Below are 17,568 nucleotides of genomic sequence, written 5' to 3'. Positions count from 1 at the left end.
AATTACAAACATGGTTCTATTCTACGTTAGCCATGTCGAATGGAAACGTCTCCCATATATTTGAACTTATATTATTCTATCTAAAATATATAGTATGGAACTACATTCTTGCATTCTCTGTTAAACACCGTTGTTTCTTTCACACTTAAGCTTTTCATCAACTCGTCTCTTTCCATGTTTTCTTTTTTTGCTTTCGAATATGGTTTATCCACGCGCTTTCTAAGGTGTGTTATTGTTATTAAAGGACACAAAATCACCACGTTGTTTTCTCCATGAGTTGGAACCGGTAACTTCTTATGTATAAGGACATAACCGGTAAAAAAGAAGACAAAAAGCGAACGAATGCATTACGTCAAAATCTTGTCCATTTTCTTGACTTTATTTTTTTTTGTGGCTATTCAGCCAATTAGCCCATAAATATGCCCAAGCCAACACCTGAACACTCCATGGGAAAATTTCAGAAACTCACCAAAAAATATACGTGCCAAAGCCTACACGACTCAGTAAAGCCGTCAGATCACAAAATCCTCGTCACCAGTATGCATCGAACGGTTGCTAATCACTCTCTACAGCAATAATGCAGTGAACACGTCACGCGCACCGGTGGAGACGAGCACACCGGAACACAGAGCATATCCAAAGATGACAAAATTAATTTTCCAAAAACTATAAATACTCATCTTTAATCCACTTTCATTTTTTTTCTTTTGCCCTAGAAAAAATCAACCACGCAGCCGCACCATCGCCTTCTTCCCCCAAATCGTCAAATCCCTAAATCAATCTCACTCCTTTCGAGCTTTCGATTTTCCCACTCGAATTAAATTAGCTTCTCTCGAGCTCGATCGAACCTTTTCTTAGCTTGAAGAAGAAGAAGAAGAAGAAGAAGAAGAGATGTCTTCTTCGTCTCGCAGCCTACACGGTTGCGATGTCGTCTTCTGATGGACGTTTTGGAGGTTTCGTTGCAGGCTAAGCTTATGGGATCCGAAGGGTGCGGCGGAGTTAGGGTTTCGTCGAATAAAACAGCAGACAACAACAACAACAACTGTGACAAGACTCGTGTCGAGATTGAGCGTTCAATTAGTAAGAAAGGTTTGATCTTTTATCACTTCCGTTAGTTTTATAGATCCAAAGTGTATCTGAGATTTGGTAAATTTGCTAACTTTTTGAGATTCTAGGAGGAGGGAGTAGCAGTGGGGTATCAGATCCGTCTCAATGGCGGAAGTTAATGCACTCGCACGACTTTGTACATGATAGGCTTACCAAACTCCGAGTTGAGAGTTCTTCCGAGCCTCAGAACGGGTATCTACCTATGGCCAGTCCTGAAAGTGCGGAGTCTTCTAGGAAAAGAGGAAAGCTTTCGAGAAGTAGTAGTAGTAACCTTACTTCCAAAAGGTCTAGATTGATTCTTTTAGATGACACTGTCAGAGATAATGACTCCAAGGAGTTATGTGGACAAGGATCTACTCTCTCAGGTAACTTAAGAGTATGTAATATGTTCTTGAAGTTTGATTCGGGATGCTACTTTTTTAATTTGGTTACTTATTATTTTTTTTTGTTTAATGTTGTGCGTAGATAAACCCTTAGCAGTGAAGCAAAGAAGCAGCTGTAATGGCAGGCGAAGTGATAAGAGGACTCCAAAAGTTCTCACTAGAACTTTTTCAACCGTCAATACAGCCACTGGCGAGAATGCTTTTTTTGGTATGTGGTATCCAACAGTACTAGGCTGCTGATTTAACCATGAGTCCTCAATTTGGTCCATTTACTTTGGCTAGTTCTTGTATACTTTCAATCTGAACTTTGAAGTGAATTTACAAGTGAACCTGTTTTGATGTAGCTCTAGAGGTTCCCTTGGTTGTGTGGTGATTTTCAGGCTCTTTTCTCTTAGTCTCCTTAACATCAAACTGAAAAGGTTTCATTGGCTGATATACTCTTTGGATCTCTATAGTACCAATGGGACTATGTGAGAGTCACAGCACCTGTGTTTTCACTAGTATTTTCACTTAAACACGACATTGTTGATATGGCAAGGTCTTGTCCTCATGTCATGACATGCTATGATCTTTTTCTAGTGTTCTGTGTACCTCATAAGTCATAATCTGCCTTGCCTGCAGGTGCCTATGGCTTGAAGCCTGATATAAATGATGTTACCAAACTCGTTGAAGATTTGTCACTGAACAAGCTTCTTGAAGGCTCTTATGAGTGTCCTCCTTTGGGCAAAGACAAAATGAAGAAACTTGACAAGACTAATAATGACACTTTGCTGAGTGTAGTCAGAAATGTTTGGTCTGTTCTTCCAACTAGAAGGCCTGTTCAATCACAAATCTCTGCTGAATTGGACGCTTGCATCAGCAGCAGATCTCTGGAGTCGCCTAGCTCTATCTCTGCCACAGTAAATGGTGAAAACAGCGTTAAAGTAAATGCTCTTGATGGAGATCTATCCTCATCTTCTAAGGTGTGTTACCTAATTCAATACTTTGAAATTTCATATATGTTCTGACATGGCCTTAGATGCTTCTGTATGCTTCCGTTGATTCAACTGAAAAGTTATCTACTCTTGTGTATTTTCAGGATCATTGTGTCAATCCTGAGTTTCCTTCCTCACCACTTAATTTTCCATTATGCGAGTCTGGCGATGTATTGAAAAGATTAGGGCTTCCTTCGCCGAAAGATTTAGACTCTCTACTCCAAGACGCTTCAAAACCTTCTCAGAACTCTAAGAACATGTCAGATCAGCAGCGTTCAGCTAAACAACTACCTATACGTGGCGGATTGCCACATTTCCCTTGGTCACAGGCTTATAATGCGAGCTCTAGAACCAACTCGGAAGCTGCAAAGCTTCTTACCGGCAAAACGCTTTGTCAAGGACGATGGCTAAGAATAGCGGAGACTACTATGAGCTCTCACGAGAGTATAACAAATCATTTCGCAAATTTGGATTCACTCACTTTCAACCAAAGCTTAGTCCTTCCAGTACAGAAGCAAACCGGTGCTGGAACTAAGACCACTTCGTGCCAGTGCACAGAAGCATCTGTGTCTACCTTTCAAAAAGCGTCATGTGTTCCTACAGGTAAGAATCTAAATTTTCACCCTTTTATTCTCTTAACTAAAATTGTATGATATGGATTTGTATCTCATCAAATGCAGAAGCAGAGGGCTCGCGAGATGTTCAAGACGATGGTATGTTTTCACAAATGCTATTACTCAATTTCTCATCACCTAGTCTTATGATTGATGCTATGTTTTCCTGCAGCTCGATCCTGTCCTCAGCTACTAGCAGCTGCTCAAACGCTTTGTGACTTTGCAGTCCAATCCGGAAACCACAACAACAACCCAAACGGAATCCTCAGGTGGCCAACGAAGCTTTCTCAGAAGTCAATGAAGGCCCGCAAATCCAAACTAATAGAAACGCCTCTTGAAAGGCACGGAACAACTGAGTCATCCTCCTCCTTACATCTTATCTCAAGCAGCAAGAAGAACAACCACGTGAGAAAAGATTCAGCAGCGCTGCATAATCATCATGATCGCCACCATCTTCCTAAGCCCTCAAAGAGACTGAAACTATCGACAATGGAGAACAAGAAAGTATCATTCCCAAGCTCATCAGCATCCGCAATAGAGTCAGATAGAAAACATTCATCTTCAAGCAAGTTCAAGAATCATTCCCGTATGATGATGCCGCCGCCTCCACCACCAACGAGAACACTCCAAAAGTCTTCCACTTATCCTCATAAGGCTCGGAGGTTTCCAGGAATCGGTTGATAGATCCATTATAAAAACCAATCTTATTTACACAAAGCCGGTCTGGTATTACAAGGGGACAAAACCACTTCGTAGGAGTCGTATGTAAATATGAATGTTGTCACGGTGTAAGGTAAGTTCTCTATTTGCACAGTTTAGGAGGTGCAGAAGACTATATATATATAGTTTATATATGTATTGCCTTCAATGTTGTAACAAATTTTTTTCATTTGTAGTTGTAGCCACACAGTTCTTTTAAGGTCTGTTGTGTTTAAAGATTATTAATTCGACGAGGTTAATGATATAAATCCCAACTTCAATATCTTTGTAGTAGTATGTATGCACTACCATTATTGGTCTTTGTGCGCACATATGGTTGGTATTGAATTTCAAATAAAGATTTCCATGTTACGTTGATGAGGCTTTGGAAAGTTCAGATAAATTTTGAGGTTAGAGATGGTTTTGCAGTAGGAAAGAGTAGAAGAAACAATAATAGGAGCTAGAAATATTTCTTTTTTCTTGGTCAAATGGAGCTAGGAATATTTGATGTAGTATTTTCATGTTTCACGGGTAATGGAGTGCATGAATGTTATAAGTGGCTTTTTGCAACAAACTATTTTAACGTGGTGTTTTCATAGACATAATGGTCAGTTTTCTTGGCACACAGAGTACTGGATATGTAAGATGTATTTCACCACTTTTGTGGATACCAAAAAATATTTTAGTTACATTGTTAATTGTATCTTAAAAGATAAACTTATTAAAAAATCTAAAGGCACATTTCATTAATTAATATAAACAATTTTTAACTATTAAGAATATTTATGGACGGTAGTAAAATTGTTAATTGCTATTGGTTTAGAATCAGTGGAAATTGTTTACTTTAAAATTTTATAAAAACTAAAAATTAAAAATATTTTTAACATTTTAAAATATCTTTTGGAAAGAGAGGGGAATAACAATTTGAAATATGTCCCTTTAACGTGTTGAACAGAAAATAGGAGGCTTCATTTTTGTCACAATATAGATGGTTGTTAGAGTTTGGTCTGCTTCTAGTTATCATATCACATTTAGACTATTAGCTTTGAAAATTTCGTCAACTCCTAAATTTGGAATTGTTCTTTTTAGTCTCCACCAACAACACAGTATTCTTGGTCACAAATCAGACGACGCGTACAAATAAGATTCTCATGAATTTGAAGTATTTTATATTTACAACTAGTAAATTAAAAATAAATAATTGACTTAAAATTTAATAGTCATAGTGGCCTTTTACGTTTTCACCAAACGCAGTGAACGCGTCACTGCTCAAACTTGTTCTTGTTTCCAAATTTTCAGGCGCCTAAGCCGTGTAACGCTAAAAAGCTTTTGTCCACAAAAGTAGTTTCCAAGACGTGGTATATTAGTTTCATATCGTCGGTAGCGGTTGCAGGAGTCGTGATTGTGGAAGACTACCACAAGACTCGTGTTCAACGGGTCAACTTGTATGTAATCTTTACCCTCCTCTTCTTAGGAACCTCCTCTATCTTATGTTCCTTGTAAAATACTGTTTGGCTCATAAATCATAAGTCATAGTCTTGTATCATTTAACTGTTTTTAATTTAAACATCCTTTTTGAGGATTAATTTAAACATTCTTTCAACCACAAAAAAGATAGAATAACTTTTTGTTTATTTGTTGAAAAGGCATACGCTACACATGTGTAACTAATGGGTTGTTTATAAATAGTTAGTTTAACCTAAGATAATATATTTTTAATTTTGGAAAGCCATCATGAGGTCGGCTCTAGTTCAAACTTTATGTATGTGGTGTCACACCGATCGCGATCGGAGAGTTCGTATTTCTTACGTGTTTTAACATACTTTTGAAATTATGTTTTATTTACTGGTTATTTAAATGAATTACATTTTAAGTTTTCACAGAAAAACCGAGGAATTGAATCTATGAGTTTGATAGAAACCGGAGAATTAATTTTACCAACTTTTTCTAAAAGCATCATATCAAAGTAGTACAATAGAAAATTCTCTATCAAATAGTACACCAGAGACTACAATGTGAAATTGTACTCTATTTTGAAGTACAATTGAGAACAAAATTCCCAACTGAAATATTGATTCAATCAAATCTAACATATTGAAACTTCTTAAAATAAAATATTAATTTATAAGCTTGATATCTGGTATAACCGCTTTAAAATTTGATAGTCATTAACACAAAATTGTAAAACGAGAAAATGATTTATGATAAACCATTTTGTTCTTCTTTTTTTTGGCGACAAACCAATTTGTTCGTACTTTATTCCATTTGTTTTTTTTGGATCAAATACTTTATTCCATTTTTTATCGTTTTCTTGCTTTTTGCATCAAGCCAATTTTCTTGATCTAAGAAGTTATATGTTTGTGATAAGAAAGTATTTTACTAATTCTAGCTTTATGTCATCGTCTAGACTTAAATCCGCATAATCATACATTTTTCCTCGTTAGTGAAAGTTGGGAGGGTAAAAAGAACTGTAAATGTTAAATAAAATAAGCAACGACGATAAATATATAATTTTCAAAGATTTTTAATAAAAATAAATAAGATAAAAATAAATAAGATGGCATAGATCCTCTTTTGTAAGTTATAAGTAGTTGCGTCATTGACTTCGGAGATATATGGTGGGCCCCTTTTCTCTCATTGTATTGGGCCTCCATCACGTAATTTTCTTCTAGAAGCCCAGAAGTTTGGATGATACATTGTTTGTTTTGGGTTCAAAAATAAATAATATATCAGTAAGTCTATAACTTGTCGTCTATAAACATATTACAAACTTTTGACATGTTACAAAAAAAAAAAACTTTTGACTTGGTGACCATTAATTTTGGTAAGTTTATGTTATGTACCTACGTAAAGAGGAACTTTATATTCTGCAAAACATATAATCATTAACACAATAAATTAAACAAAGCAACAGTTAGAGTTTGGCTTTAATCAATAAAGGTACCTATTTTTGTAATTAACAGTTTAGTTCATCGAAAAGCACATGATAAGTCAAAATTTGAAAGCCTGAAAGTCAAGCAGGTGGGTTAACTCCCCTTAGATTTTATAATCTGCAGTTAAGGGAAAATGTTGTAAGTATATTAAGGTCTCGTATATTAATCTAAATATATTTTCTTTCAGTAGACTTCTTTTCTTCATTGCAACCTTGGAGTTCAGATGCATACTTTACTAACTCTTGGGACAAGTTATTTTCCTACGAAATTATAAAAGTTGCAGAATATAGAATGACAAAAATTCTAAATATATATATATATATATATATACCCAAGTGTGTTTATATACGCAATTTCTCTCTTAAATACGAGTTTGTTAAAAACCTATGATTGTTCATCCACATAACTTTAAGAACTTGTTTAGTGGCTACATTAACAATTATATTTTATTAAATTGTAATTGGCTAAGCGTGAAAAGACAAGTTTTATTAAATTGAGGTTAGTTATGTCTGAAAATATTTCTATAGCAACTAGAATCAAGCTTGACTTTTACAATCCGATTAATTTGACAACATCTTAACATACTGCTTTAGAATATTAACTCACATATTGGAGTGATTGGTTGTTACTGTAAATACTTTAGAAACCAAAATTTAGTTCAGAATTATATATGTCAATCAATCAAAAAAAATTCTATAAAAAACCTTCAACAAAAACATTTCTAGAAAATTTAAAAATTGATATAGATAGTTTTGTTTTCAAAGTTATAGCAGAAAAATCTACGATAAATAAATCTACGGGTTAAATTTTACAGTCAAAAATATAAAGTTACAGCCCTTACCAATCACTTACCCTAATTTTCAAGGAGATGATCAACAAGTAAATCGTAAAAATTAGAACCATCGTACTCATTGGTTCTAGTATGATTCTAGTATGAGATGTCATAATACAGTTTCATTTTTCTATAAATAATAATTTTGATGTCAATTAGGGTCGAACACACATCGTAATATACGGATTAGCTAGCTTTCAAACTATCATGTGTGGCTCAGTTCATCAATCAACACAAATATTATATATATATAAGTAATTACTTGGTAGATTACGAAATTTTTTCCAAAGACTAACAAAAATAAAGGAGACAAAGTTCCTCAGTAAACGTCTAAAAAGAAACTAATTAAATATTTCTTAGATTAATCGACATTTCGTTTTGAAGTTTAGAATGTCCAATTAGTCCACATTAGTTTGTTGCTAAGTCGCAATCTTAATAAGTTCTGATTTCTACTTAGTTCATGAAGAAGTTGAAACATTGAACCACACCTGCATACATACATGAAACATAACGAAACCCACTGACTCTTGATCATAAACCAGGGTAAAAACTAAAAACTGATTAGACGCATGGAAAGTTAAATAACCTTCTAATTTGAGTTAATCACTAACCCACAGATTTATTGCTTAAATATTAAACCAATTAATCTAACCAGCTACTAATATGGCCAACATAAAAAATAGATACTAATATATTAGGGCTGTTCTTTTGATGAACGCGGGTAGTTGCGGCAACGACTGAAAATTTAAGCTATCACTGCTGCAAAACACAGCACCAGTGAAACACTGCCAGCCTGCTTTTCTTGACGCTGCGGCTGATCGCGAAGAGTAAATGCAATGCTGAATATTTCAACATCAGCTGCTTCCCCATATTTTGTACTTTCGACAGTTTATCAGCGTTCATTTTAATTTCCGTGCCGTTAAATTTGCTTTTCATCTTACTATAATTTTAGTCGCTACCACAACTAGCGGCGTTCACCAAAAAAGATTTATTGATGAATAGATGTATCATGTATGAAACTGCTGGAATAAAAGAAGGTTTCATTGTGTTTTTCTAACGTGTGATATACTAATCTATCATTAATCATGCTTCAGTAAATAACCAATTATACGATAAGTGGGCTCGTTATATTGAATAACCAGTGGCGGATGAAAAAAATTTAGTTGGGGGTACAATACTAAAAACAACAGAAACAAAATTGAATTGGAGGCACTTTTGTTGTTTATTCAGTAAACTAAAAGAATTTTAATCAAATTAACATAGAACATTCAAAGGAAAAAAAAACAGTTGGGTGTACGTGTCCCTTACCGTAGGCGTCCGTCCGCCCCCGAGAATAACACGATATTTTAATATCAGGTTCAGGTATAGTACAGTCAAAATCTTCATCAAAAAAATTGTTTTTTGACAAAAGATCTTCATCAAATTTTTCACATTTAACTTTCATACTTGCATGGAGCTTTTTGTTTTTATTTTACAACTTTAACACAGCCTAATATTTGAATTGAAATCTCTATGAAAAAAATGAAGAGGCGCACACAACCACTCGAGATATAAATTGGCATGTGTGCCTTCCTATAAATAATATATTGGTAAGCAACTCCGTGTCTTATGTGAGTATCCGCGATACAAGATTATTCGACAACCCATGAAACATACTCAGTTTGATGTAAAATATTTTGAATCACTTTAAAAATGCTGTTATCAAAATTAGTTTGCTCTTCTTAAACTAAACTCGTTTCAGTTATGAGAATATATTTGTCGTCGTCGTGGACTTGACGATATACTACATCAATCACTACAACACTTCTATCCAAAAGTTTCGTCCAAGCTTTTATTCAAAGTCGTCCCTTTTGTTTTTCTCTCAGAGATTTACAAGCACAACTTTGGCAAAAACGCGTCAGGCGAAATAGACTTAAGTAGACTTAACAGAGAGACAAATTACATTCACACAGTCACTTCTCACTTGTGTAAAACGCCATGGATACAGTAGTATACATGTCTTACATACTTCATAAAAGAGCAAACTATTAGTGATATTTACGGATAAACTTGAAAAAGGAAAAGATAAATTCTCCAAAATAGCACTAGTTTTTTTTGTCCCAGACCTTAAACCTAACACCAAATTTAGAATTCTAATTAAACTGTATAATTTCAGTATCAAAAGAATAAAAATTCATAATAAAAAGGAAATTTAAACCCTGAATTTAAAACGTAGAACCCAAACATAATATTTAACTTTCTTTGTAGTTTGATTTAGGAGCAACATGTATTTTTACAAAATAATTTGTTCTATTTTGCAAATTGTAAATTTGATGTGCTCAAGTTTAGAAGGAGAATAAAAAAAATTCTGGTAAACAAAATATAGTTTAATATTTTTGTCAATCAATAACAAAATAAAATTATAAGAAGATAAAAACATTAAAAATCAAACCGGACGCTCGTGGTCTTGTGATAAACAGTTAACAGCTGTGAGTTTCATTGCCTCTTAGATATTTTCGGCAGATTTCCGGCTTAACTCCGGTAGACGGTCATTAGGCGGTAGTCAGATCTCTTTCGAGGACATTCGGATAAAAACATTAAAAAATCAATGTTATTATTGTAAAGTTTTTTTTTTTCAAAAAGAGTATATTGCGCAAACTTTTTGCCGGTCCAGTTCGAACCTCATGGGCCGTGTTTCCTCTCTCTTCGTCAACGTTCTGCTTCAGTGCGTTTCTCTCTTTCTCTCTCTCTAGTCTTTTTTACCTCTGCATCACTTTCTCTCTCTCTCTCTCTCCCCTCGCCTATAAAGCACAGATATGCACAGCGCGTGAAAAATGGCTTTCTCCACTGAGCCACGACGCGTTTGAGATCTCTCTCTCTCCCTCTCTCTCTTTCCCTCTCCTCCTTTCAAAGATTCCACCTACCAATATATATACTACTGTATATGCTACGTGTATATTCATCCTTCCCCCAACAGTTTCATCCCTAGTGTTCGCCGGATCTTTCCATGAGGCCGTTCTCCAAGAACGATCGTCGCCGGTGGTCGTTTGATTCCGTTTCCGCCGGAAAACTCGCCGTCGGAAGTGCATCCACCTCTCCCGGAACCGAATGCTCCAACGGCGGTTACGGTGAAGAGTTCGTTGAGGTCACGATCGATCTCCAAGACGATGACACCATCGTCCTTCGAAGCGTCGAGCCAGCAACCTCCATTAACATCGATATCTCCGACGAAACCGCCGGTGGTGGAGCCGGCGGGGGGATAATGACTCCGGCATCGATCTCGAGATCTCCGACGATGAAACGCACCTCGTCGAATCGGCTCCGGCAGTTCTCGCAGGAGCTCAAGGCGGAGGCAGTGGCGAAGGCGAAGCAGCTATCGCATGAGCTGAAGCGGTTCTCGTGGTCTCGTTCCTTCTCCGGCACGTTAACCTCAGCGAACCAAAACGGCGGTGGAGGAGGTATAGTGAACTCGGCGCTAGAGGCACGAGCGTTGCGGAAACAACGAGCTCAGCTAGATCGGACTCGGTCTAGTGCTCAGAGAGCTTTACGTGGGTTAAGATTCATAAGCAATAAGAACAAGAACGTTGAAGGATGGAACGATGTTCAGACCAACTTCGAAAAGCTTGCTAAGAACGGTTACATCTATCGCTCCGACTTCGCCCAGTGCATAGGTTCGAAACTCGATCATGTTCTTTTTTTCAAGAACTCGATTATGTTTTTTTCAAGAAGTTGATTTTGTTTTTTTTCTGTCCTCAGGAATGAAAGATTCAAAGGAGTTTGCATTGGAGCTATACGACGCATTGAGCAGGAGAAGGAGATTAAAAGTTGAGAAGATCAGCCACGATGAGCTTTACGAGTATTGGTTGCAAATCAACGACGATAGCTTCGATTCTCGTCTCCAGATCTTCTTCGACATGTAAGTTTCTTTTCTTTTTTTTTGAAATGGAAAAGAGAAAGTTACTTAATGATTAAGTAATGAGATTACTACTCGTAATCATGCTTTTCCTACTAATAATCATTATCTTAAAAGCTCATAATAATCATTTTACTATAAACGATCCCTCCAGATCAGTCTTCTTAATTATGATAATGGTAATTTGCATGTGTGCGGGAATTATTGTTCCTGACGATGCGTATGTTTTAATTATACTAAACTCGTTTTCTTATTACAGAACCTTTGACTTTAATTAATACGCAATCGATCATAATCTATTAATCACCTTTTCTTGTCGGAAATTACAGAGTGGACAAGAATGAAGATGGGAGAATTACAGAAGAGGAAGTAAAGGAGGTAATTAATTAAATGTTGACTAGTTTTAAAAATACTCCATATTTATAAGAAACAGACAATTAACGTCATTGATTGTGTCATTAATTATTCAGTTAAACAAATATTTAAATTTTAGATTATTCGTAAAATTCAAACTAGTTTTTTTTTATATATACTCAAAGTTAGGCGGGGATTTGGTGACCTTAAATCGCATGAAATGCTGATATACTAACCACTCCATCTATATTATAAAAATAAAAAGAAACAAAATGCGAATTTTCTTGTCCTTCGTATTTTACCAACGTCTTTAGATTCTTATCTGTAACTAAGGTGGCATGTATGTTGAAATTTGTTATTTTTTAATTGGTTTTGACTAAATATTCAAGTTGGTTTAGACCGTGACACAATATGTAATAGAGATGTCTTACTTAACATTATGAAAGGTCCTTATCCCTTTTTTTGCAAAAATGAAAATTGATTATTACAGATTATAATGCTGAGTGCATCTGCAAATAAGCTATCAAGATTGAAAGAACAAGCAGAGGAATATGCAGCTTTGATTATGGAGGAGTTAGACCCTGAAAGACTTGGCTACATTGAGGTTGGTTGGTCCCAATACTCTGTATCTCAAATATGTCACAAAATGAGAATTGAATTTTCATGCCATCACATGTTTTGTTTCCGTGCTTGCATGATGTGAATATTATAGTGCAAAAAAAGAGTTCAACTTTCGTTACACAAACCGAATAAAGTATGCCAAACCGCCGCCCATAAATAGAATTCAATACTTATATGGTTTATAAAATACAATTTTATTTGCGTTACATTATTTTCTGTTTTACTTTTTTCTACTCTTATCTCATTTGCTGACACCTAGATCCTTCTATTCAGTAGCTCAAATATTGTATAAACTTTTCCTTTCCTTTTCTAATCCATTAGCTAAAGTTTGACATTCAATAATGACCTGAATTTGTAGGTGAAGTAGTTACAACAATTAAACTATTGCAAATGTCCAATTAAGGTAGAATAGAGTTTAAATTTATTACATATCACTGTGTAAGCTTGTCCGGTTACTATCTAACTCATAAGCATTTTTGTTATTAAAGTTCAATAAGACAGATCTCATGCTGCTGTTTTCTTGTGTAGCTATGGCAACTAGAGACTCTGCTTCTACAGAAAGACACATACCTCAACTACAGTCAAGCATTGAGCTATACAAGCCAAGCATTGAGCCAAAACCTTCAAGGGTTAAGAAAGAATAGCAGAATACATCGAATGAGCTCGGATTTCGTCTACTTCATGCAAGAAAATTGGAAAAGGATCTGGGTTTTGTCTTTATGGATCATGATCATGATTGGATTGTTCTTGTGGAAATTCTTCCAATACAAGCAAAAAGATGCATTTCATGTGATGGGTTATTGCTTACTCACAGCAAAAGGAGCAGCAGAGACACTTAAGTTCAACATGGCTCTTATACTTTTCCCAGTTTGCAGAAACACAATTACTTGGCTCAGATCAACAAGACTCTCCTACTTTATTCCTTTTGATGATAACATCAACTTCCACAAGGTTAGTGAACTTATACAATAAACCCTGAAAAATATAAACTTTATTTTTTTATTTTGTTTGTTTCCATTTGATTGTTACTTTTTAGCATTTTCTTAGGGTCCCATTAGAACTTTCTTTTCGTGACTCTATAAGTCAAAAACAACACTGATTAAATACAAAACCCTCTTCGAACGCAATGTGCTGTCTGTCTAGCAAAGCTGATAATGTGGGGCTCATATTCTTTGTGCACGCACTGGAAGTTGACAGCTAAACAGCTATACTTCGCTTTCCCTTTTTGTTTCGGTTTGAAAAAGCGTTTTTAAGGGAACCTTTTTGTTTTTGTTTTAAACTCACTTATCTTTTGTGTAATGTGCAGACAATAGCAGGAGCCATTCTAGTAGCCGTGATCCTTCATGTTGGAGACCATATTGCTTGTGATTTCCCAAGAATCGTTAGAGCCACGGAATATGATTACAATCGCTATCTGTTTCACTACTTTCAGCACAAACAGCCAACGTACTTTGACCTCGTTAAGGGACCTGAAGGAATCACAGGGATTTTAATGATCATTCTGATGGCTATCTCATTCACATTAGCAACGAGATGGTTTCGACGTAACCTCGTCAAGCTTCCAAAGCCATTTGATCGTCTTACTGGTTTTAACGCCTTTTGGTATTCGCACCATTTGTTCATCATCGTCTATGTCTTGCTTGTGCTTCACGGTATCTTCCTTTATTTCGCCAAACCTTGGTATGTTCACACGGTAAGTCTCTAAACTGACTTAAAGCTCATTAATTGTTGAAAAAATGTAATATGCTTTTCTTCTTTTTGTAGACATGGATGTATCTTGCAGTACCAGTTTTACTCTATGGTGGAGAAAGAACACTTAGGTACTTCCGGTCTGGTTCTTATTCGGTTCGACTTCTAAAGGTTAGTGAATGAAACCAAAAACAGAGTACTCTGTTTTCTTTATTGTTAAATCATATCTCGATTTTAAAAATTCTAATTTCCTTTCATTTTTCCCTTAGGTTGCTATATATCCTGGTAACGTTCTGACGCTGCAAATGTCGAAACCATCTCAGTTTCGTTACAAAAGTGGACAGTACATGTTCGTTCAATGTCCAGCAGTTTCTCCATTTGAATGGTAAAAATTACAAAAACATTCTTTCTTATTAATCAAATAAATCTTTTTTTTGTAAACTAAAATAAATCTTTCTTTCTAATTTGTATTTGATTTAGGCATCCATTCTCCATTACTTCAGCTCCTGGAGATGATTATCTCAGTATTCACATTAGACAGCTCGGAGATTGGACTCAAGAACTCAAAAGAGTATTCTCTGAAGTGTGTGAGCCACCGGTTGCCGGTAAAAGCGGACTTCTCAGAGCCGATGAAACAACAAAGAAAAGGTATAATAAAAAAAATAAACCAAAGACTTAAAAACTGTAATTACCCACATTCTGATGTGTTTAGTCAAATGTTGTTACAGTTTGCCAAAGCTGTTGATAGATGGACCCTATGGTGCACCAGCACAAGACTATAGAAAATATGATGTTCTCTTATTGGTTGGTCTTGGCATTGGTGCAACTCCATTTATCAGTATCTTGAAAGATTTGCTTAACAACATTGTTAAAATGGAGGAGCAAGCGGTAATCTTTAAACTCCTTTTTTTTTCCAAACAACTAATGAAGATGTGAATTTGATAAATATATTTTACATCTACAGGATTCGATCTCGGATTTTAGTAGATCATCAGAGAACAGCACAGGAAGCAACAGTGGCAACAATGCTAATACACCGAGAGGAAAGAAAATATTAAAAACCACAAATGCTTACTTCTATTGGGTAACAAGAGAACAAGGCTCTTTTGATTGGTTCAAAGGCGTCATGAACGAAGTGGCAGAGCTTGACCAACGGGTAAAAATATTTCCTAATCACTTAGCACTTTCCTGAGAATATCAAAGTTGATTTGCTATTTTTGTGTGTTGAACAGGGTGTGATAGAGATGCATAACTATTTGACAAGTGTGTATGAAGAAGGTGATGCTCGTTCTGCTCTCATTACAATGGTTCAAGCTCTTAACCATGCCAAAAATGGAGTCGACATTGTCTCTGGCACTAGTGTACGTGATTCTTTTGATTTCTCAAAACGGTCCCCAACTTCTCATTTGTGGAAACCCCACAACTCAAAAATATTTGTGTTTTCAATTTTCAGGTCAGAACACACTTTGCAAGACCCAACTGGAAAAAGGTTCTCTCTAAGCTAAGTTCCAAGCACTGCAATGCAAGAATAGGTAACAATCACTTACCTCTATGGTTTATAGATCTTCACATATTTCAACAAAAAGAGAATATCTTTAGATTCGCTCAATTTAGTCCACACAGCTCTGTTACATTTTTATATACGGCAATGAGTTTCGACGTATTTTGAGGGCTATCTGCTTTTATGGAAGCTTTCACTCTCATGATTTGATAGAAGCTTTCACTTTCCATCACAACCAACAACAATAAGAATTAAAAAAACATCAAAATGATTCTTAAATCTTTGAATTTCTTTCTTTGACAGGAGTGTTTTACTGCGGAGTACCAGTTCTAGGCAAAGAGCTTAGCAAACTATGCAACACATTCAACCAAAAGGGTTCAACGAAGTTTGAGTTCCACAAGGAGCATTTCTAAAAGACAAGAAGGAAGAAACCTAAAGCCACTTAATAGTATAGAATCAATCTCTTCACTCCCCTTTCGCCATACATATACTTTGATACAAAGCAATTACACGTTAACACGCTGTCAAAAGTGAGTGCGTTAACGTTTAGTTCCACACGTTCTCTAGGTCTATATCCACCGAGGCATACGTGTAAATATTTAAGAGGAGAAATATATAAAGGGGAAGTTTGATAGGAGAATATACTGTAGTAACTTTTTCATGTTATATCTGTATTTAGGGTTTACTATATTGCTTGCATATCAAGCAAATCAGATAAGAGATTCTAGAAGGTGAGGGTTTGGTGAGAGAAAAGGACTGTGATGTGTAAATCCGAAGTCGTTTTCGCTTGTGGAGAAAGTGCAATACAGCTGCAGGGAACGGAGAGGATGTAAGCTGATAATGCGTTGATAAGGTCCATGTGATTAGGAAGGGAGAAGACATTTTTGGGGGATTTTTTATATTTCTTAAAGATTTCTTTTGCTCTTTTGAAAATTTCAGTGGAGTCGGTGAATGAGAGACTAGAGCTTCTAGATTATTGGGAGGATATTTTCGAAATAAGGGAATTCCAATATTTTTTTATCATTTTTATTAAATATTAATATAAGATGTACACATCAGAAAGTTTTAATATTAATTAAGTGTTTTCCTACACAAAATAAAAATAAAAATAATTATTAACATTTTAGATTTATTATTTGCTTAACAATATTTTTATTTTTATTTTTATTTAATTAAACATAAATTTAAATATATACCTAAGGACTATATTTAAAATATTTTTATATTTAAAATTATAATTTAGCTAGATTTTTACCTATTTCTTTGATTAAAATATATTAAATCAATGGTATTAGGATTAAAATATAGTAAAACTAAATAGTATTTCAAAAATCTGTAGATATTAAAAGGAAACTAATGGTATTAGGATTAGAAATTTATAATTTAAAAATTGTATAAAATTTGAAGAACTTTTGGTATTAATGTATTATAAAATAGAATTAAATAATGTTGTCAATTTTTTTTAAAAAAATATTTTTATTTTATTATTTTTATTTTAATGTTATATTTGATTAGCTTTCATTTAGTGATGGTGTATGAGGTATTACCTTGTTCTAAAAAACTTACCAAAATAAATATTAAATATTAAATGTAAACGTTTACTTCATAATCAGCTTCAAACTATGTTATTAATTTTACTTATTTCTTTTATATCAGCTTCAAACTAGATGATAACCAGCGCACGTGTGCGGAGTGAGTTTTTATAATAATATTTATTATTAAATGGTTTTAAAATTTATTTTTTCTTCAAGATTTAAATATATGTACCCAACAAAAAAATATCCAAACCGACTCGAAATTTTGAAATACCCGAATGAGTTCTATACCTTTATTCTGAAATACCCGATACGAATCCGAACGTGTATTCGAACGTCCATCCCTACGATATATGATCATTTGTATCTTGCTTGAATAAAAAAAGTTAAACTATTGATCACAAAATTTTCAATGTGGGATTTACCATTTTTAG

General features: G+C 34.8%; 2 protein-coding genes across 3 annotated transcripts; both read left to right on the top strand.

Annotated features, from left to right (window-relative positions):
• The first annotated feature begins 679 nt into the window (after positions 1-679).
• LOC103838120 lies at positions 680-4,062 on the top strand. Its single transcript, XM_009114547.2, has 7 exons — positions 680-1,089; positions 1,176-1,472; positions 1,573-1,698; positions 2,112-2,452; positions 2,569-3,067; positions 3,145-3,177; positions 3,251-4,062. The coding sequence occupies exons 1-7, from the start codon at positions 939-941 to the stop codon at positions 3,757-3,759; spliced, it is 1,956 nt and encodes a 651-aa protein (XP_009112795.1). The 5' UTR covers positions 680-938; the 3' UTR covers positions 3,760-4,062.
• Positions 4,063-10,251: 6,189 nt separating this feature from the next.
• On the top strand, positions 10,252-16,691 carry LOC103838121 (respiratory burst oxidase homolog protein F). 2 transcript variants are annotated; one of them, XR_627048.3, is made up of 15 exons: positions 10,529-11,192; positions 11,278-11,437; positions 11,764-11,812; positions 12,279-12,392; positions 12,938-13,360; positions 13,716-14,102; positions 14,174-14,269; positions 14,368-14,483; positions 14,579-14,746; positions 14,827-14,986; positions 15,063-15,254; positions 15,331-15,459; positions 15,552-15,630; positions 15,903-16,129; positions 16,279-16,691. XR_627048.3 is itself a non-coding variant. In XM_009114548.3 (14 exons), exons 1-14 carry the CDS (start codon positions 10,529-10,531, stop codon positions 16,010-16,012), a joined length of 2,847 nt encoding a protein of 948 aa, XP_009112796.1. In that variant the 5' UTR covers positions 10,252-10,528; the 3' UTR covers positions 16,013-16,689. The 2 variants fall into 2 exon arrangements, 1 of the variants encoding a protein (XP_009112796.1); XM_009114548.3 differs by having other exon boundaries at positions 10,252-11,192; positions 15,903-16,689.
• The last annotated feature ends 877 nt before the right edge of the window (positions 16,692-17,568 follow it).

The sequence above is a fragment of the Brassica rapa genome, chromosome A09 (genome assembly GCF_000309985.2).
Source record: "Brassica rapa cultivar Chiifu-401-42 chromosome A09, CAAS_Brap_v3.01, whole genome shotgun sequence".
Taxonomy (NCBI): domain Eukaryota; kingdom Viridiplantae; phylum Streptophyta; class Magnoliopsida; order Brassicales; family Brassicaceae; genus Brassica; species Brassica rapa.
The sequence above is the reverse complement of the archived record's forward strand: the minus strand, read 5'-3'. Positions and strand labels throughout refer to the sequence as shown.